Below are 22,735 nucleotides of genomic sequence, written 5' to 3' on the forward strand. Positions count from 1 at the left end.
GGGTACCCTGGGGAAGGGTCTCCTGCTCTCATCTCCCTCCTTAGTGTTGGCGTCATTAACTCCCATCTCTCCCCTTCTGAATCTCTATTCATTTCACCCATTCCAGGCTTGCCTCTGTCCACTCTTCTAAGAGACCTTCCGCCCCTTCCTTTCTTCCTTCCTTCCTTTCTCTTTCTTTCTTCTTTCCTTCCTTTCTTTTTTTCTCTTTCTTTCTTTTCTCTCTCTCTCTCTCTTTGGCTTTTTAGGGCTTCAACCACAGCATGTGCAAATTCCCAGGCTAGGGGTCAAATTGGAGCTACAGCTGCCCGTCTACGGCACAGGCACAGCAACACAGGATCCGAGCCGTATCTGAGACCTACACCACAGCTCTCGGCAATGCTGGATCCTTGACCCACTGATTGAGGCCAGGGATCCAATTTGCATCCTCATGGATACTAGTCGGATTCCTTTCCAATGAGCCACAATGGGAACTCCATCATGCTTGCCTTTTTGATACGTTGCTCTGTAACCCACCTTCCCTGAAATTAGGTACTGCTTGCTTGTAAATTACCCTGCATTGAGAGCATCTATCTTTTGCAAATCTCTCAGTAAAGTGAGCGCCATACAGAACACTTCCAGAGACATTTGACAGGTGGTGTCCACGGCTCTCACTCCCCATCTGAATCAAATTAAACTAATCAAGTGGAGAGGGTGTGCCTTTGGGATGACAATAGGGTTGGGGGGGGTCAATTCTAATTCGTGAGGCAAATGCATTACTGCTCATAATTTTTAAAAATCCTCCTTCGTATGATATATGTATATATTTACATATACATACACATATACAGATTTACATTCTGAAATGTAAATCCACTTCACAGAAAGGGAGAAAAAAGTTGGAACTGTGTCAGGAAATCTCCCCCAGCAGCAAAACCAGCTAGAATCACTATAACAAAAGCCCTTTGTTTAAGAGGCTCCAGGCAACAGACTCTTCCACTGTGCTCCCCGTTGTTACCTGTCACCTGACCGAATTAACTTTTTGGTTTGAAAATGAAGAAAGGAGTCTTTAGAGCTGGAAGCCACATCATTCCATCAGAGCCAGACAAGAAGCCCTTTGAGGTGTTACCAGTTCCCACACATGCTGTCACAGAGGTACCAGGGGAGTCATCTCGCACAAAGACACCAACAGAACCTTTTCCAGTAGATTCCACTTGGATACTGGGCTTCACAATACAAGGTCTTGATGGTGCAGGCCCTTTGTTGTTCTAGCTTAATCCAGTGACGACATTGGAAAACCCTTTACATAAGCCCTGGGAATCCCAGGTAGGAAATGTTGGCTGCCACTCATACAAGAACAGACAAAAAGACAGGAGTCTCTCAACAGAGAAAAGCATAAGATTCAATTTAATCTTGAATTGATCAAGTTGAGTAATTATTCCTTGAGAAGATCACACTTTCTCCTCATGAGAAAGATAGATAATAGATAGAAATAGAGATGATAGATAGATAGATGGGTAGGTGGATAGTTAGGGAGACAGATAGATAGGATTTAACACGGAGGGCTGTTCAGAAGAAGAGAAGTCCCACACGTTTGGTGTGTTACCTCTGGAGAACTACCTCTGCGGAAATGGCTTCGACTTGCATTTAAGTCATCATGATTTCATTTATTTGCCCCCTGCCCCTGAGTAAAGAAAAACTTTAATGCAAGAGAAAAGGCTTGGAGAAAAAATATTATTTGAGCCTTACGTCACTGAAGGTTTCTAACGCTCATGGAGTCATTTTCTTCCATCTAATTCCATCTAATTCCAAGAGAAGACAGGCAAACTCGACGCTGAAGTTGCAAATGTCCATGGGTGAGTGCAGGGGCCCCTAGGGCATTTCTGCCCTCTGGCATCTGAAGTGCATGTTGCTCAACCCAATCCCAGGCCCTTGCCACCACAATACATGTCACATGTTATGAAATGACTTAAAGGTACTCATCACGGCAAAACGTCTTGCCAAGGCTACCAAAGCATCATCGGGCAGGCTTCGCGTGGTTAGCCCTATTTGCACATGGAGTGCACATGCAGAGACCCGAACACACAAATACTCGGACAAACACGGAGATACACATTTGCAGAAACAGCTGAGAAGACAAAACAGAAGTCCAGCAGCGTGGCTTAAAGAGAAAGCACTCAAAGGTCCCTAGAGATTGCAAGACGGATGCACCACAGCTAGGACAAGGACACATCCACGGCCATGCTTTATTAGAGAAAGACTTAGATGTGTGCTCATGATTGAACGGACTGGAGGAGACTGCCGGCAATTAGGGAAATTGACAGCAACGCGGTTAGTGGGAGCAAACAGACCCATTCCCGAGAACCAGGAAAACCAATCTGTTACAAAGAGCAGAGTCAGTGGCAAGAAAGATGAAAAGGTGGCCAGGCTGGAGGAAGGTCCACTTACTGACGCTGCCACACACGGCCATGCAGTATTCCTCTGTGTCAAAGTTGTTTCGGTTGCCGCCACATCCGCCGTAAAAGAACGGGGCGCACTTCCCTTCAGTCACATCAAAGTACCAGCGGGAGATCATTGCTCGGCACGGCCCCGTCTCGGCTTGTTCAGAGCACACCTCTAATCAGAGGAGATGTGGGGAACCACATTTAGCATGAAAAGGTATGGCTCGCTGTTCATGTACACATGTTTACTTTCCTTACGCCCCAGTCCTCCCAGGGGTACCTCGGGCTGGGTTTACTAGGCAGCATCTGCTGAACATTTACTGAGAAATTTAATTATCTACCAGGACTTTAGAATTATCTCTGAAACAAAGCAGGGCACGCTCGCCTGGTTTAATGAGCAGAGCTCTCTGTAGCAATGAAACAATTGCAGCTAGAGGTGAACAGACCTTTTTTTAGATTAATAGTAAATGCCTGGAGTTGTCTGCACATCCAAACATGACTTTACTGTAAAAAATAAACTTCTTTTTAAAAATAACTTCAAATCAACTTTAAAGGTAAAAGGATTGTAGCTGGTTAGGAGGCAAAAATTTAACCTCTCACAAACACCTGACTGGTTTCCTAAATAAATGATTGCCTTGACTAAATTAATTATAATATCTTGAATTTGATCCAGTTTTTAGAGACAGAGCTAGCCTGTCTACTGACTCTATTAGAAAACACATAATATCTATAAATGTGACCAAGTCAATGAAGTTAATTCTCATTGAAGACGCATATTATTTGAATAGTTATCTGTCCCTTAGACAAAAATACTCCAAATAATAAAACAGAGTCAACTCTAATTTGTTAACACATAGCATACATTGTTTCACATTAAAACACACTTACCTGTCAACATGCCCTGCCACCCTCCCTCAAATCTGATTCATAATCTGATGGACTGGAAGTGTAGCAACCTGTCCAAATCCATTCGTAGCTGCTGCCATTAGAATCAGAACTCCACCTCCCATGCATATTTCATTTTTTTTTTTTTGTCAGAAATGAAAGCAATTTTTCCAACCTGGTCGGCGCCCTGCGCTAGCTAAACTTACAGAAAACCTGCTGAAGCCTTAGCACACTCAGATGTCTCGCTTATTCATAGTTTTACTAACATGCCGGGGAGAGCGCCCTTCTTCTAAAAGACAAAAATCCACACATAACCCAGAGCTTCCTACTAGGAATATTCAACAGATGGATCTTCATCAATTACTCAAAGACAGAGGCCCCCAGGTGATGTAAAACCGTTTTCCTTCTCTATCCATGGCACTCCTTGCTCTTCCCAATCAAGGTAAAGCGGTGATGGCAACACTGGAAGCTGCTGCCATCATGATGTGTCCACAGAGTAGGGAGGGAAGGTTGGCACTGAGCCCAGAAGGTGAGTTTCCGGCTCTCTGCAGGAGAAATGTCCTGGTGAACAGATACCTAAGACGATTCTCACTCTCTTTGGTTCTCGCTCATCTTTTGTTTCAGATGGAGACATCTGCCTCCAGGATGCTCCTTGCCACCCATCATTCAGGTCATCTCGTTCGGTACAGTTATTTTCCAAGTCCATGCTTGCCAAGCCAGGATGAGTTAGTTAGCTTTTAGTTAGCTTTCTGCATGGCACTCTCCTGTATGAGAAACCTCTGGCAACTGTCCCATCCACTTGGCCATTTGGTTTATTCCCCACATGAAAAGACCAGTATTCTAATTTACCAAGGGAGAGTTAGGTTCTGGGGTGGGGAGGGTCTGGCCACCTCTGAGTTACTGACAAAGCCACTTCCGAGGTACAGGAGCTAAAAGCCACACATGCCCCACATATGGGGTCCCTGCAGACCACAGCCACTAGCCACCTCCACTTCTGGTTACTCTCTCCCTCTCTCTAAGAAACATGTACAGGTTGGCTGTTCCTTCCCCATACATCCCTCACTAGCCTGTACATGTTTGTGTGATGTGCTTTCCTGTTTGTAACACATAATGATACTCATCATTAAGCTCTTCCTATTCCAAAAAGACTGCCAGGCAATGATGTCTTCTGAGCCTACACTGTGGTTAGAATTGGCACTGAAATTGCAAGTGGGCTCTGTTCCCATGGGGGGCACAGAAGCCTCCTGCCACGGCAGGACCATAAGCAACAGGAGCCTGGGTAACAAAATCACTATGTCTCAACAATTCATGCTGCTCCTCACATTTTATACCTCTTGCAGCACCAAATACATGGCCAGTATCCATGGGAAGGGGCATAAAATGCCTTTATGTTATCTCCAATGTACTAAATAAAAGTGGTAGAATTTGGGGTGGGTGCCAGTTAAGTAATGAGACCTCAAAGGAGTTAATCCATGATAGATACTTGCCCTTGTATATGACCTAGTAATAATTTCTTACTCTCCACAAAAGCAAAACTTCCCAGTCTAGAATCCAAGTAACATTACAACATGTTGTCTTTTTCCTACACTATGAATGAAGCATTCATTTTCATTTTATTCATTTTTATTTTCTCCTGCCTCATTCTAAATGGCTATGAAATCCTTTGTTAGAGCTCACTGGTAGAGCCCTCATCAACAGGAAAAAGCATTCAGGACACAACATCCATTTATATGTCAATTTGGTAAACAGAATAAACTACAAAATGAGCCTACAATTCTTGTTGGAGTTTCCAGTTATAAGACCCTGGACCCATCAATCCCTGAAGACAAAGGAAAGTGTGATGTTTGGAGCATTTTATTGGCTCTTTCTGACAGTTCCATGGCTGCTGGCACTCCTGACTTCAAATGGTCCCAAATAGTTTCATGACTTCGTTGTGCGTGGACATTGTGGGGAGCAAGAATCAATGCCGTTGTACTCACATACGAAAGGATGTTTGAGACAATGTGACCAGGGGTTGGTATAACAGTGTATGATCATCTAATGCCAAATACACAATGTATGAAAGAAGAGACACAGGTGAGCTGAAAGGAACAGCAGTGGGTCTGTCACTTGGAACCTCTGATCTGCTGACACGGAGCAATGTGTGCCAGATGCTCTGGACCAGAACAAGCATGGACTAATGAGAAAGGGTATCTCATTATAACCCCTCCAATTGTCAGCATTGCTGATTAGCCATCAACTTGGCATTGCCCATCATTCTCCTTCTGGCTTTGACCTCCTAGAGCAGTAAAGCTGATTTCAGAAGGGACTCTGGAGTGGAATCATCACTTTCCATCTCTCACGCATAACTCGGTTCCTCGCCTACTGTAGGGCACACAAGTGTTTGACCTCCCTGACCGTTTCTCTAACCCTCATTATTACAAAACCACATGGTCCATGTAATTGAAAAGAGAAACTTCGCTTAGTCTGGGAGAGGTGGAGGAGGAGGTATGGGGTCAACACTGGGAAAGTATTACGCTAATACTTTTACTCGAGGTATGAAGACGTATAAAGGGGACGGTGAGTGACTCACACTGGGTCTGAAGAAGTGTTAAGTGGTTGATGGCCACTTTAGTTGTGATGTCTTACATAAATGGGGAAAAGTGGGTAAAGACTATTCAGGGTATCTTCTTATGAATTCTTTTACTACATGTGAACCTATAGTTATCTCCAAAAAATGTTAAAAAAAAAAAAACAAACAAACCAAAACAACCTCACATTAAGAAACATAAAAGAGGAATGCTGGTAGTTCAGTTCGCCTTCAAATTCTAATCTTGTCTCTTTTCTTAAATCATTGTGTATGACTTCAGAGTAATTCCCTGGCGGGCCACAAATTTCAGTTTCAGAAACTGTCCTTTATTTATTTATTAAAAAAAATTTGTTTTGTCTTTCGTCTTTTTGGGGCTGCACTGGTGGTAGGGGTTGAACCGGAGCTGCAGTTGCCAGCCTACACCACAGTCACAGCAACGCCAGATCCAAGCCACATCTGGAACCTATACCACAGCTCACAACAATGCTGGATCCTTCACCCACTGAGCCAGGCCAGGGATCGAACCTGTGTCCTCATGGATACTAGTCGGGTTTCTTAACCACTGAGCCACGACAGGAACTCCAGAAACTGTCCTTTCAGTTCTTTTCTAGCAATGAGAAATTACCAGGAAATCTATCTAATCAAGATTCTAACAAAGTAAAACAATTTTAAAGAATTAAGTCCTGAAATATATAATTTGAAAGCTGCATGACTAGATTCAGGGAAAAAGAAATCTCAAGGGACATTTTAAATGCTTGTGTTTACATTATTATTTTTCTGAGTAGAAAAATGTCTTCCTTCCTAATCTATGGGAAACACTAAAAAAAAAAATTGTGTGAAAAACGTGTTGCACATTAATTACTATAATCACTCAGTGGAAAATTATTTACAAAATCATCCACTACATGTAGAGCATGGACCAGAATTTATCTGAAAATGAAAACTGCATTTTCCATTTTCATCTTTTTTGTTTTTCTATGGCCACAGCCAACAGCATATGGAAGTTCCTGGGCCAGGGATGGAATCTGAGCCACAGCTGTGACCCATGCGGTAGGATCTTAACCCTCTATGCCACATCAGGAACACCTTCCTTTTCTCATCTTCATTCTCTTCTCAAAATCTAAAACAATAAATAAAAGATGCACATTTTAAAATCATTTCCTAGGAGTTCCCTGGGGGATTAGCAGTTAAGGATTCAGCGTTGTCACTGCTGTGGCCTTGGTTCCATCCCTGGCCCAGGAACTTCTGCGTGCTGCAGGTATGGCCCCTGCAAAATTCATTTGCTAAATATATTTTTTTAATTCCAATCCACCTTCATTTCTATTCAAAGTAAATGTTACATAGAATAATAAAGGGGAAACTTTTCCCAGAACCGGAGCAGGGATAATTCTCAAAGAGAATGTTTCAAGTTACAAACACAGACATAAGACTTCAGCAATCTAAGGAACTATATTCTCTGTTTATTCATATTTAATTCTTAAACTTTTAAGATCACAAATAGGTTTCCTAAGATTCATCTAGCTGAATTCTGCCAGCAGGGAAAGCTTATCTCTTCTTTTACAACAGCTCTGTTCCCCCTTCAAGGCAAGAGACCATTTATGACACTGAAATGCTTGGGTACACACAACAGTATGAAAGAGTTGATAGGCTCAAAAAACAAGTGCTATGTATTTTATATCTTTGTAAGATAGGTCCTTGCTGAGATGTGTGCCAGTTTCAACACTAAATTCCATCATCTAAAAATCAGCACTATGCAAATACAATATAGAAGCAAAGCTATGGCTTCTTACATTATATAAAATGATTATGCTACTCATTGTTAAAAATATTATCCTTAACCACAAAAAAAATAACTGCATAGATGTCAAATTGGGGCAAATTAGAAAGCTAATTTTACACTTAAAAAAATTCGACATGAAGACAGTTGAGAAAAGGTAATTAGGATGGGAAAGGAATCTTACTTTCAAGAGTACGATTATTATAATGCCTTCTGAAAAAGCAGGGTTAATAGATTAGCAAATAATTAAAATAATTAGTTTTCAATAAAGCACTAACTAAAGAATAACTTTATAATGTAAAGCTTTTTATTTTTTCATTTTAATAACTGACTTTCAATTATTCTCAGACTATAGGGATTTATGTAAATTTGTGCATTACATGGAAGGTATAGTTTAAATTTACAAGTTTTGAGGAAGTAACTCTTGGCTAATCAAACTAATCAAAGTAGAGAGTTACTTACAGAAATCTAGGAATTGTATCAATTCATTAGTAATGAAAATGGCTCACTTATCTCAATGGCATTTTATACCTTTACTTTTCAGCCTAAGTTATTTCTATAATTCCAAGTATTATGATAGAGTGATATTTCATGAGCCTATTATTAGAAACTATCTTACAGTCTATTGAAGAAAAAGTAGGCAAATTTGTGTTTGATTCTTAAAGATGAAAATTTTAAGTCAACATCCTACAAAAAGCAATTTTTTAAGAACGTATTTTTTTGCAACAATAGATAGATACATGTACATTTAATGGAAAGAGGAATTTATAATGTACTTACAAATAGTAGCAAGTAGTAATCGAAAAACATGTCCAATAGAAACCCACCCTGATCAGGGCAATAGTGATCAGATATTTATTACCCACTAATCATATTTTATTTAAGAGAAGCATGTAAAATTGGGCCAGCAAGATTGTGCTAAAGTCTTATGACAAATCTCACTTAAGACCCACATATGGGCTGGAATATATAGACAAATGATGGGAACAGCTGTGCATGGTAATGAAATCACTGACTCAGACGAAATGACGGGTGCTAATTTGTCATGGAAGTCTCTAGAAGACAGCTGCGGTTGGCTTGCTTTTTACTGAACTGTGTTGATTCTTTAATGCTATTCAGCCTATGTGTCTTTCCAGTTGTACCTGACCTGATTCTTGCAACTCTCTATGATGAAAGATTATTTATAAAAACACCTGAAAAAGATCTACTTGTAAAGTGTTTAGATTAACAGTACTCCCGGGGTGGCGGTGAGGGTGGGCACTCCCAAAAGGGCACCACTGTTTTCCCTAATACCTTTGTTTTCTGTTTGTTTCGGGAGTAAACTTGTTTGTCATCAAGCTGTGTGGTTAGTCTGAAGCATGATACAATATGACAAGATGCTCTAAACTCTGACCAGACAAGATGTCATGGCCTTTGCTGGAAAGAAGAGGAAGGGATTTTTCTTCTTCACTGAAAGGTAGGGTGTGCTGGGAAATCTATATAGGATTCAATCACTTTCCCAAAAAACTAAGGGAAAGGATTAGTAAAAGGTTGATTAGGTTTTAGCTTATTTAAAGAAGTGTGCATATATTTGGGAAATGAAGGCTATAACATAGTCTAGTCGAGGTGAAAGATTCAAATGTATAGATAGTCCAGAAACTTAATTTTAAGGGATCATATGTATTTCTTTTACTCTGAAGTTCTGTCTTATGCAAAATTAAAGCAGCTTCAATATTTCTGCTTTAAATCTAACACCAATACAATATTTTTCTTACTCCTATTTAAGTCTATGAAAACTCAGACTTGTCAGAAACCAAAATTTAAGTGGTACTCTTCTACTGTTCTTGTAACTTGTCGGAACATGAGAAATAGCAAAGCTTTTATTTTTTTGGGGGGGAGGGGGGAATAATGAATAAAGCTGACCTAAGAGCAAGGAAAGGAGTTCCCGCAGAGGCACAGTTGGTTAAGAATCTAACTGCAGTGGCTCAGGTTGCTGCAGAGGTTCAGGTTTAATCCTGGCCCAGTGCAGTGCGTTAAAAGATCCAGCACTGCTGCAGCTGCAGCGTAGGTCGAAGCTGTGGCTTGATTCCATCCCTGACCTGGGAACTTCCATATGCTGAGGGTGCAGCCACAAAAAAAAATATTGAGGAAATATCATTGGGCTTGGAATTCACATCCGCTGTACCACTTCTCTGTAAGAAAGAATTACATGGCATTTCTATTAATGCAAGAAAAGGATGCTTCTAGATATGAGAGCCAGGGGTAGGAAGAATGGTCCTGTTATTTCATGTCCTTTCCTGGGGGCAAGTCAAGTGTGTCCACCTCGTTAACTCACTCCTGTCTCGGTACCAGCAGGAAAGAATGGGCCGCATCCAGCTGAGAGCAGCAGTACACCTGGCTGGACTACGGATGCTAACCACGATTTGCTATTATAAAACAGGATACCAGGGGAGAGCAAATTTCTTTTCCCCCCAATGCCTCTCTGCCTACATGGCAAATATGCATATGTAATATATTAAAAATTATATAACAATTATATTTGATTTGTCTCTAAATATAAGCTATGAAACTGTACATTACAGATCTTATCAAATTTATTTTTATTTTACTGAGTGTTTATCAACTTTAATTTAGCATATTTTTAAAAAATTTTTTCTTCTCAAATAAAAAAAATGTTTACTGCTACCTACAGTGTGCAAGGCATGGAATCTTACATTAATTACCACAAGATGTGACATTGCAGGGGTATTTCTCTGCTCATACAGTTAAGGCCAGACATCACTGTAGGTCAAAACATCACAGGCCAGCAGTTTGCAAGCAAAGAGACTCTGATCCCAAGAGACATCTATCAAGGATCTATCTGGATGCTTACCTAGAGATATTTTTGGTCATCACACCTGGCAGTGCTACAGACATCTAGTGGGGAGAGGCCAGGGATCCTGCTAAACATCCTAAAATGAACAAGACAAGTCCCCACAACGAATTGTCTGGCCTAAAACATTAATAACATTGAGTTTCAGAAACCCTACCATAGCCCAAATAAACACCAGGATTCATTCTATATTTTAGAAATTTTGGTGTGACCAAGGCTACTCTGCCATAGTCACCAACACCTCAGATATCCTGCATAACAAGTGCTATTAAATTCCAGAACAGAGATGATTATAAGACTAAGCCAACAAGGTCTTTCTTTGCTTCTACATGAAACTTCAGGAACTTAAAGTCCCATGCAAGCACCCTGAAATTCCTGCCCATATTCTGTTCTCAGAAATTATATCCAACAAGTGCATAAATACATTTAAGGAAGACAAAACCCTACCCTTGTAATTAAACACCTGACCTGTCATAGCAATATGAACTCAATACAGTGCACTTTTTTAAAAAAACAAAGTGCATTTTTCTAAACTGCTTTTGTTGTTTCAAGAGCGTCCCAAGTTTTAAAATTCAAACTGCTGTCTTGAAGACCGAGGAATTTTCCTGACATCATTTTTATATGAGATTCATTCAATCTTGCCTTCTCTTGATTTCTTACTCTTCCTCAAATAGAATAACAAAATGTCAGACGGTGGAAAAGGTGATGAATTTTTACGTGGGCAAAATGGGTCAAGACTGAGAGAAATCCACCCTGTTCAAAAACTCCAGAAAGCATTTTTCCACAAGGGACCTAAAGATTTCCATTAAAACACACAACTGCTACCTGCCCAAGAAATCAGAACGTCATTCAGTTAGACTTATGGATGAGCTACAAAGGTGTGCCTATGAAAATGCGTGTTTAAATGGACAGTTCAAATGTTCTCTCATTTGCTGGATCTCTTTTACTAAGTAATTTTTTTCCTAGCTGCAAACTCTGTGTTGTGGAAATATATACAATTGCAGACATTTGCGTATTTTTTTTAACAGTGACTGGGGGGAAAACATGGTATTTTTTAAAAACGTGGTTTCTGGCTTTTAATTGCACTGGGCTGGAAATTTTTTATTTACTTATTTTTCATTTTATTTTTTTTTAATGAAGAACTTCTTTCTTTCTTTATTTTGGTATTTTCTAGGGCTGCACCTGAAGCATATGGAAGTTCCCAGGGTAGGGGTCTAATTGGAGCTGTAGCTGCCAGCCTACACCACGGCCACAGCAAATCAGGATCTGAGCCGTGTCTGTGACCTACACCACAGCTCACGGCAATGCCGGAGCCTTAACCCACTGAGCGAGGCCAGGGATCAAACCCGCTACCTCATGGTTCCTAGTCGGATTCATTAACCACTGCACCATAATGGGAACTCCAAAATTTTTTATTTTTAATAAATTTAAACATAATTGTATTAAAATCCCTTTAGCTGTTTCCTTTTCTAACACTGAATTAAAGACCCTCACAGAGGAAACAAATCCAACTAATATCCATGAGGATGCGGGTTCAATCCCTGGCCTCACTCAGTGGGTCGGGGATCCAGTGTTGGCATGAGCTGTGGTGCAGGTTTGCAGGTCGCAACGTGGCTTGGATCCAGCATTGCTGTGACCGTGACTGTGGTGTAGGCCAGCGGCTACAGTTCTGATCCAACACCTAGCCTGGGAACTTCCATATGCCAAGGGTGTGGCCCTAAAAAGCAAAAAAAAAAAAAAAAAAAAACCCAAAAAGAACCAAAGGAACAAATAAAAATAAAATGTAGAAGGTAAAACTAAACACTACGAGCCATGTGAAATTTCAAGCACAATCAAAAGTAGAATTTTCTATATGGTAAGGCAGATCTTTGCAAATATACTAAACCACTGACATCTATACTCCATGATATGCAACCTATCTTTCAATACCTTTGTTACTAAAAATAGAAAATTATATATGTGTAAACCGCCCATGCAATTTTTAGATGGCTCTATTTCTCACTCACATTTTAAGCAAACTAACTGAGTGAGCTTTCTAAATTGGGGCCATGAAACTACATGGAACAAAACTTGTCAATGCCAAGTTTCACTCTGTCTCTACCATAGCATATATCAAACACCTCAAAATCAACAGCTGTGGTACCAGGGGGCACAAAATAATAGGCTACTATCTGTCACATCTGTGCCCAATTCTGATACTAGTTCCCTCAACATCATTAAAAAGGATGCTACCTTTTGGTTCAGGAACAGGAGCGGATCTTACTTGCCTGTGGTCACAACACTGAGGACAAAGGCTTCCTTGAAAGGAAGCAGCAAGTATCTCTTTGTCCTGTTCCCGAATCCAGCACGGAGCTTTATTTTCCTTTGGGGCTTGTGCCTTGTTATGAGGTGCCCAGCAAAAGTATGTGAGTCCATTTTTATGTTTGAAGCAAGTCAAGCTCACAGTTTTCTCTGAACTTTGTGGAAAGTTAAATATGAATGACAAGTGAGAATCCTATTACTGAACTATGGGATGCCTTGTAAGTGGCACATCCATTACAGACAGCTAACACCAGAGAGGTGAAAATTAGGCTAAGCTCTGTCTGCTCCACCGTTGCTATCAAGGCCAGTCATTCTGATTTATTCATGATACTTCTTGGATTTGTTCTATTTGGTGCTCTATTAATTGGCAAATCCCTATTTTCCCTTTAAAAAAAAAATCACTCAAATGCCATCTTCTTGGCAATGCTTTAGCTGAAACTTCTGTCTCTGAGCCAAGCATTTTTCTTCCTCTGTGCTGCCCAAACTCCTCCTAGCCAGGTTGGAGAGACTGGTTTCTCCCCAAGAGTCAAAGTGCAGCTATGATTGGAAGCAATCCAAGTGAGCCACCTTCATATCCCAGCGCCCCAGGAACTGGTGCAATGCATAGCAGTAAATCGTACGGTGGTTCTCACAGATTAATGGTTACCAGAGGAAGGAGAACATAATTTAATTCTGGGGAAGTCAGCCACCTAGCCCAAAGCAAGCAATATTTAGATCAAACTATTTTAAACTTCATCATTATATGGTATGCTTAAAGAGCCACCTTTAGGAGTTCCCTTGTGGCTCAGTGGGTTAAGGATCTGGCATTGTCACTGCTACGGCTCTGGTTACTGCTACGGCACAGGTTTGATCCCTGGTCAGGGAACTTCTGCATGCCTCAGGCACGGCCAAAAAATAAAAAAATAAAAATTAAAAAGCCACCTCTATCAGTGTCTCTGTTTATTTAATAGATGAATTTCCAGAAGGTTTAAAATACCCTCAAGAGATGAAACTCTATCTTGAAATACAGTGGCATTTAATACTATCTTGGTTGAAGTTTCAACCAGACATAAAATTTAACTGCAGCTACTTAAATATTCAATATATCCACAGAAGATATTTTAATCAAGAAACCAAGTTTAAGCTGCCCTTTTCTTCATTTATGTCCATAAATATCAGCTCTATGATACCAACAGGAATGGATGTGTCACATTTATGCTTTTTAATATTAAAAAAGGCAATCTGTTGCCTTATCTTTGGCATTCCTAATTAGTAGTAAACTCTAATTCTTTGGAGGATCAAAATGATGCATATAAGCACAGTAATTATAGTAGCTTAGATTAATTGAGCACTTACTGTTTACCAGTAATTCCTATGGATTACTTAATTTAATCCTCACAAAATGGTTAAAATTAGGTAGGTATTATTAAATCCCATTTTCAAGAGGGAAACAATGAGGCATAAAGATTACTTCACTGATACAAATTTAGACACTTCGGTTGTAAAGCCAGGATTTGTCTCTGAGCAGCCTGTCCTTGCAAAACAAAGTGAACATTTTGAATGTTATAGGCATTCTATGATAAATGCCTAAAATGGATCATCTAAAGTAATTCATATAAAAAACATGAAGCATCAGCATGCAGTATCAGCATCTACAAAACACACATGAAAAAACAGACTTACCAAAGTTATGCAATTGGCCTAAGGCCACAAAATTATTAAGCATTCTCTGTTTAAACACTTTGCTAGTCTGTCTCTAACAAAACAATCTTAATGAAATTAACTTGGTATGGTAACTTCTGAAATATAAAAACTTCCTAGTATTTTTTTAATGATCAATATCAGAGGTTTCTTATAAAGGCCTGCATGGTAAATATTTCCAGCTTTGCAGGCTACAATGGCATCTTTTGTAACTACTCAATTTTGCCTTTGTAGCATGAAAGTAGTAGATGGTATGTAAACAAATGGGATTGGCTGTGTCCTAATAAAGCCTTTTGATTAGGAAAGAGGTGACAGGTCATATTGACTTGTGGCCATAGTTTGCCAATCCATGGACCATGGCCATTGTTTGATATAATAATAATAATAATAATAGTAATAACAGGATTATTGTTTAAATAAGAATTCTGAAATTTAGGAAATGCTCCGAGTGAAGTAATAGTGAGACATATATACATGCCTATAGTAAAGGAATACACATTTATAAGAGAAAACAGGTTAAACTGAATTAGTGTGTATTTAAAAATCAAAGGAAAAGGAAAGATTTGACATTAGCATGATAGAAATATTCTGGTCCATCTGGGTCCAAATTGTGGTTTCACCACTTACCAAATGTGTGACCATGGACCACTTTGAAAACTTTCTCTCAGCTTTAGTTGCCTTAGCGTTCAATGGGGAAATAAAATGTCTACCCTCAGCACATTACAAGGATTAAAAGACAGAATCGCTGCCCTGAAGAACAAGGGGAGTGGAGATCCTGGAAACACAAGAAATTCCAGCCCAATTAAGCACAACACAGTAATAGCCAACTCACCACTACGCCTTTCATAGCAGCCAAGTGCCTAGCCCCTTGCATACTGAACATGTATTTGCTGAATCAATGAACATACAGAAAAAAAAGAAAAAAGAAAAACAGTCACTCTGGATAGATAAAACTGGTTGGATTAAATCAAAGACTATTTATTTATTACCCATATAAGATGTTACATGTTATTTAATATCCATGTTTAATCAGAGTTGAGAATTCATGGTTGAGTCACAGATGACCTCGCTCAATTTGGTTTATGAGGTGCAACTCCTTTTCAAAAGACAGAAAATGAGGAGCAAGGGTGTAGATATACTGCTGCTATTCTCAAACTGGTACTGGCTTATTCCGCTAGATCAAAACAATAGATCTAAAGCCAGAGAGATGTTGTGCTCACTTCTCAACAATCCCTTTCTCCCCTGGAATCAGGAACAGAGTCAGAACTGACATCCTCTACTTGGGTATCAATGATCTTTACACAACACGGCTGAAGGTTTTATGACCATATTGAAATGTCCTCTATTTTATTTCCTCTTATTTTTCTCAAATTTTAACAGGTTATGAAACTACTGAGTTTTTTTTTTTTTTTAAATGAAGCACATTAAAGACTCATATCAGTAGCAATATGTTGGTAATGAAGAAACAATTTTCTTATTAAGTATGGTTGTAAATCACATTTTCTCTCGGGCACTGAAACATTAACGTTGCAGACTAGATAGTAAGCCTCTTTTCAATTTCTCTTCTTTGCATGTCATTTCCAATTTTCATTTTCCGCACTGGAGCAGACCACTTGTAATTAGCATTTTACAAAGTTAGCAATCGCCTACGGCATTGCCATTGTTCTCTGTCAGGGAAGAGCTGTGACTCACCTTCCACACCAGTGGTGCGGAGGGTAACAGGCCGCTTTAATGTTACCATGGACGGCTCTGACATCTTCATCAGAATTAGCTAGGGAACACGAAAAACTCTCTGACGTGGATGCAATAAGTTTTTCCACTTAGGCCTCCCTTCCCTGAAAGAACGCCTCAATCACTGCTTTGTCCATTTCAAGTCTTAGATGGATATTAAAGGCTCTTCTACTTGCATTAATAGTTGGTACCTCTAAATGATCAGGTATTTGCTTTAAGAAGGTCACTTTTAAACTTTTAATGCCTTTTTTTTTTTTTTAATGTCAGCACCCAAGGCAAACAGAAATTCCTGGACCAGGGACTGAATCCTAGCCGCAGCAGTGATGGATCCTTTAACCCGCTGCACTGGGCCAGGATTGAACCCTCACCTCCACAGTGACCCAAGCCACTACAGTCAGATTCTTAACCCACTGGCCCAAGGAGGGAACTCCTAATGCTCTTGACATCAGTATTATTATCTTTTAAGGCTAGCTTCTTTGTTTAAAAAAAAAAAATCTTTAGACTGGAGTTTTTTTCTAAGTTCTCTTTTAATTGTCTTTCTATACAAAATATTACAACATATGTGCCCCTTCTATGTTCTGTCTTAATATGTGATAATGCTACACTAGAGAGAAGCTAAAGCAAAACGCATTGGACTTACTCAGAATGTGATAAATCCATATTATCACAAGGGAATACTGTCTTGTTCTGGAATATAGGCATATGTTTATGTGGCATTCTCTCATATACTGCACAAATTATGTATATAATTATGTACTTCCTGTTCACCCAACCCCTCAATACCAGTAACGTAAAGGCAAAATCTTTTCATTGTTTCTACTAGAAAAATTCTCACCACATAGTAAGGTACTGAATTGATCCCCTCAGGTAATACCCATACTTGCCAGCCTGGCACTGAAGGTCTCCACGTTTTAGTCCCAACCTAATTTCCTATAACCTTCTCATGGAAGATTTATCTGCTCTAGTTTAAATTGGACTGACCCTGTTTCCCAACCAGGCCATGTACCTTCCCATGGCACCATATTGGTTTTATTATTTCTAATGACTCTAAAATAGGCTATAAGAAAATCCATCTCCAGCTCCACCACTAGCTCTTTCAGTTCTAATTCAAATGAAATCTCTTTCACAGACCCTTCCTTGATCAATCTCCTATTCTTTGAAGTAGAATCTGGGCTCATACTTTTTACAACCCAGACTTTGTATTTCTTAGGACTTACATGTGTCCTACTAGATTTGAATAACCATGAGGGTCAGCTAGCCTGCATAGTCTTGTGGTATGATCAACCTACTCAGACCAGTGAAATGGCTTGTACCAAAGAGGATACTCCAAAAACGCATGATGGTAAGTGGACAATAATTATGATGTAACTAATGATCTTGGTGAAGATCACGAGGACTTGAGCCCCACAGCAAAATACTAGCTGCTGTCATCCGCAGTCACACATATTTTAGGTTTGACAAGGAAGCCCTGGGAAAAAAAAATCTATCTTCCTCTGCTAGGAAAAGAGAAGATAACAAATTCATGGAGTCAAATTTGCCACAAATGGTCCTAAGAGGTGCATGAAAAAAAACAGTGGCTCAAACAATATGTGTGTACTTAAATGTATATCTACTAATGTGCTAAACTGATAAGAAGCTGTCAGTACGTAGGAAATGATAATCTATCTTGTACTATAGGTATATTTTAAAAGAGTATGTAATACTTTCAATAGATTTTAAGCTAACTATGAGTGTTCAACTCAGAATAATCTCAGTTTTAAAAGCTTAAAAAAAGAAATGCAGAACTTCAAAACGACTACGTTAAGTGAAAGAAACTAGATGTAAGGCCACCTATGACCCCAGTTATATTAAATGTCTAGAAAAGGCAAATCTGTAGAGACATAAAGTAAATTAATAGCTGCTGGGGGCTGGTGGTGAGAACAAGGATTAATTGTGAATTGGCGTGAACAGCTCTTACTGGGATGATGAAAATGTTCTAAGATTAGATTTTGGTGATGGTTTCATAATCCAGTTAATTCATTAATGCCATTGAATTACACACCTATACACTTAAAATGAGTGAATTTTATATGTAAAGTATACTTCAATAAAATAAAAAATGTAGTGACGGGAAGAAGATACTACAGTGATCATTAGGAATCTGCTTGAGGAAAAAAAAAAAGAGCCCATTTTAAGCTCTAATTTAACAATGGAGACAAAATCATTCTAAAATCATTCCTTAATAAAAGTGAGAGAAGGACTTTTAATATTGTAACATTTGTGGATATATCTGTATTTAATCTATATCTACGTATATAAAACTAGGTCACTATGCTGTACAGCAGAAATTAACACAACACTGTAAATCAACTACAGTCTAATAAGAAAAAAGAAGAAAAGTACTTGGCAATAGGTTAAAACAGTAATTCTGTCATATTCATTTACTCAAATTCTAGGACCATCTTTTCTTATTTGCAAAACAAATGCATACCTTTTCAGAAAGGCAACCCAACATTGCACTAGTTTTGGTTGTTGATTGAAAGGCGAATTTTTGCTTTTATGTCATGGAGACATGAAGGAAGTCTTCTAAATTCATCCAGTTTACAACATTTCCAATAAAAGTATCATTAAACAGAAACAGAAGCCCTGCAATAGTAACACTACATCTATCTCTTCAGGAAGGCACTGTCGCTTCCCCCAATAAAATATGTAAAGGTAACACAAGTCATCCACATTAAATTTCACAGCCAAAAATAATGATACTCTTGACCAAATAAAGCCTCTGTTTTAATGAAACCTAATGGCAACTACTCACTCAACTAAGATTTATTGAAAGCTTTCTATAAAGCAGGTAATTTCCATACTAGTGAAATCCAGGTTTGACATGAAGGAACTCACAGTCTAGGTGGTGAAAGAGGCCCCAGACAATGGAATGTAATAAACACCCGTGGCCAGGAGAATACCAAGGAGGTCACCTAACTCGGCCTTTGTCAAATGACATTGACACCCAGTGAGGTGGAGTTTTGCAGAACAATATGCCAAGTAGCATACACAAGGCACAGAGTAGTCTTCGAACATAGCATTTCACATTATTGAAAATGAATTGATGGACTGCTTGTTAAACCAAAAAGAGCTCGAAAAGCCTAAGACAACTTGTAATTTTGAATTTCACTTTTGGTTGGGAAGTCAGTGGTGGAAGCCTGGGTGGAAATTTTGAACGCTGGTGTGATGCTCTCCTTTTTCCTGAGAAAGAAAATCCGAGTAAACAGCGGATTACCTCGGACTACCTCTTCCACAGACTCCGTGGTGGTGGTGGTGGTTGTGGCGATGCTGGTGGTTCTCTCCGTGGCCTCTTCATAGGGTTCCTCAGCCTCTTCTTCTACCTCATCACCATCCTCATCATCCTCATCATCCTCAGCTTCTTCTTCCTCGACATCAGCCACTTCCTCCTCCTCTGCGACCTCCACGACTTTGTCTTCACTGGAGCAGGAAAGAAAAACAACAGTGATGGTCATTTAAACAGATTTCAGGAGAGGGAAAAAAAAAAGCAATGACAAGGAATTTTGGAAATTTGAGAGGAAACATGGCATTGAATGAAAAACACACACAAGGCTTCAAGCCAGCAGGTGCAGGTCAGAGGATGAATTTCAGGTCAGTAGGTCCATGACTTTTTACCCTTGTGCACAGCTTAGTTTACAAAGTTGCAAAAAGCGAATACCATGATTTTAACTATATCACATTTTGGAGAAGGCAAAATTATGAAGACCATAAAAAGCTCAGTGGTCACTAGGAGTTTGGGGTGGGGAAGGAAGAAATTAACATGTAGAACACACTTTTTAGGGCAGTGAAATTGATCTGTAAGATACTTTATCAGTTGACAGGAAACAGTGTGCATTTGACAAAACCCACAGACCTAAACAACACGGAAAGTGAACTCTAATGTAAGATATGAACTTTAATAATAATAATGTATCGATATTGGTTCACGTATACAATTACTAAAACTAAAACAAAAGGTAAGTAATGGAAGGAGGAGGGAGAGGGGAGCTCTCTGTATTTCCTGCTCAAAAGTTTTTCTAAACTTAAGACCGAAGTCTAGGGTGGGGGAGACCAAAACAAAGCTTTCCGTGTTATTGGGATTACTTCTTGAAATGAAGACGAAATACCGCAGAGAACCTGCTTAGTAGATATTCAATATGGGGAGGAGGAAACTGGTTCAAAATCGCTGTTGAAAGTTTAAACTGGCAATGGAGGGGGAAGAAAAAATGGGCTTAAATAAATTTGTAACACTCAATGGTCAAGGATGCCTACTGAAAGTACAACTGTGCTCCCTTTTGGTAGCTGTGTAAACGTTCTAGAGTATCAGATATTTCAGTGGTTCTCAAATTGCAGTGAGTATCAGAAGAATGTACCTGGAAGGCTTTTTAAAATACCGATCACCAGGCACCACCCTCAGATTTCTGAATCGGTGGTCTGAGAATGTGCATTTCTTTTTTTTGTTGTTGTTGTTGTTTTGTTTGTTTGTTTGTTTTTTGTCTTTTTTTGCTATTTCTTTGGGCTGCTCCCGCAGCATATGGAGATTCCCAGGCTAGGGGTCTAATCGGAGCTGTAGCCACCGGCCTACGCCAGAGCCACAGCAACATAGGATCCCAGCTGAGTCTGCGACCTACACCACAGCTCACGGCAACGCCGGATCCTTAACCCACTGAGCGAGGGCAGGGACCGAACCCGCAACCTCATGGTTCCTAGTCGGATTCGCTAACCACTGCGCCACAACGGGAACTCCAGAATGTGCATTTCTAACACATTCCGAGGTGATGCTGATGGCTGGGACAATCTTTTGAGAACCACAGAAATCTGCAATACTGAGAATAAGGGTAACAGATAGGCAACACATCACGGTATAATTGGGAAGGGAATTAGAAATAATATTTATGGCTTAGAGAGGTGAGTGATAAATCAGCAAATTTGGATGGCCAAAGAAGAGTGTGTTTGAAACAAAATTAGAAAGTCCTAGTAAGATATTCTTGTGGTGGTCGTGCACCTTCCAGTGCAGACATAGTGGAGAGCATTCGAAGGATGATAAAGCTAAGAATTTAAGCGTTAAACACATCACAGGAATAGATAGGATTGAGAACTGCCATGATGATATTTCAGTTTTGTCCCAGACCTGATTTTTGCCCACAAGAGCTCCTTGTTGGGAGAACTGACAGAAACCTGGAGGGCTTGTATCAGCCACAACATGAAGCCTTGGAACGCTAGTGTGAGCTCGGCATGGTACAGAAAATCGAATTCAAACATGTTAGGAAAGAGAACAGTAGGATTCGGTCATGTAGAGAGACAAAGGAAGATGGCAAAAAGCTTTCAAATACTGAAAGTCTGACAGGACAGTCACAATACTGAAGGTGAAAAAGAGAAAGCTATGTGTAAAGATGAATATCGCACTAGAAGGAATTCTCTGATCAACTCAGAATTGAAAGGACTTTTATAAATTCTATAAAAACGTGTACAACCCCCTGCAAATAGAATATCTTTCTAATTCTGAGTAAATATGATATATGGATAATAAACGAACACATCCAAAGAAGCGGAAGCATGTGGCTAAAGCATAAGGAGAAACTTATTAGGCAGAATAACAAAAACTTATTTATCAATAAATTAGTATTAATTGAATAAATGAAGTGTTAATATAGAGAAGACCCTAACCAGGTATCTTAACATTTCCACAGTACCATGAAGAAATAGGTGAAGAAGAGGAAGAGACACACTAGCATTGATAATCAGATGGTATAAGCCTCTGCTGAGAGATAAATGGGGTTCAATCATTGATTTTTTTTTCTTTTATTTTTTTAGGGCCAGGCCCAAGACACATGGAAGTTCCCAGGACAGGGATTGAATCCAAGCCACAGCTGTGACCTATGCCCCAGCTGCAGCTAGCCCACTTCACCAGGCTGGGGATTGAACTTGTGCCTCTGCAGTGACCAGAGCTACTGAAGTCAGATTTTTAACCCACTGCACCATAGTAGGATCTCTGCAATCATTGATTTCTTGATTACCCTAACTTTGGCACAAATATCTACCACCTAGGGCAACATCTCATAAGATTTCTAAACTTAACAGTTGCTTAGATGCCCCAAATTTTACCTAGTATACCACCAGTGAATAAAATACAGATGGCCTAAGGCATGCCATCAGCCAATTTATTGTGTTTGAGCTCTCTTCTGTATTCAGTCAAATCACAGGTACCAATACTATTTTTAAAATGTTATTCAATTTATTCATTTATTGTTTGACCTTGGTGTGCAGAGGGTTGATGTGGGAATCTCAGTTCCCAGACCAGGGACTGAACCTAAGCCAAGCCTTGAAAGCACTGAATCCTAGCCACTAGACCACCAGGGAACTCCCTCCAATACTATTTTGTTCTGCAAATGAAGTGGAAAATTCAGGCAAAAGTGGGGAGAAAAATCAAATCAAATGAGTCTTCTCCTTAAACCATGAAGTGTGCATGCTCTTTGAAGCATGGATGGACTGACAGGGCCCAGGTA

At 39.6% G+C, this 22,735-nt stretch overlaps 1 protein-coding gene and 1 long non-coding RNA gene across 11 annotated transcripts in view; both read right to left on the reverse strand.

Annotated features, from left to right (window-relative positions):
* Nucleotides 1-22,735, reverse strand: part of APP (amyloid beta precursor protein) — a 281,826-nt gene that overhangs the window by 107,169 nt on the left and 151,922 nt on the right. For 8 of the 10 annotated variants that reach the window (XM_005670304.4, XM_005670303.4, XM_005670302.4 and 5 more), the window contains 2 exon segments: nucleotides 19,468-19,670; nucleotides 2,425-2,592 (listed from right to left, as the gene is read on the reverse strand). In XM_005670304.4, the coding sequence (XP_005670361.1) occupies nucleotides 2,425-2,592; nucleotides 19,468-19,670 (371 nt within the window). 10 annotated transcript variants of the gene reach the window in all.
* Nucleotides 4,908-9,972, reverse strand: LOC146397843 (uncharacterized). The gene is made up of 2 exons (XR_014825110.1): nucleotides 7,115-9,972; nucleotides 4,908-6,878 (listed from the first exon to the last, which is right to left on the reverse strand). It is a non-coding gene; the product is annotated as an uncharacterized LOC146397843 (long non-coding RNA).

Source organism: Sus scrofa, chromosome 13 (assembly GCF_054392235.1).
Source record: "Sus scrofa isolate SSC_HxYL_T2T_F1_AM1 chromosome 13, Sscrofa_HxYL_maternal_Yorkshire_Landrace_v2.0, whole genome shotgun sequence".
In the NCBI taxonomy this organism is placed as follows: Eukaryota; Metazoa; Chordata; class Mammalia; order Artiodactyla; family Suidae; genus Sus; species Sus scrofa.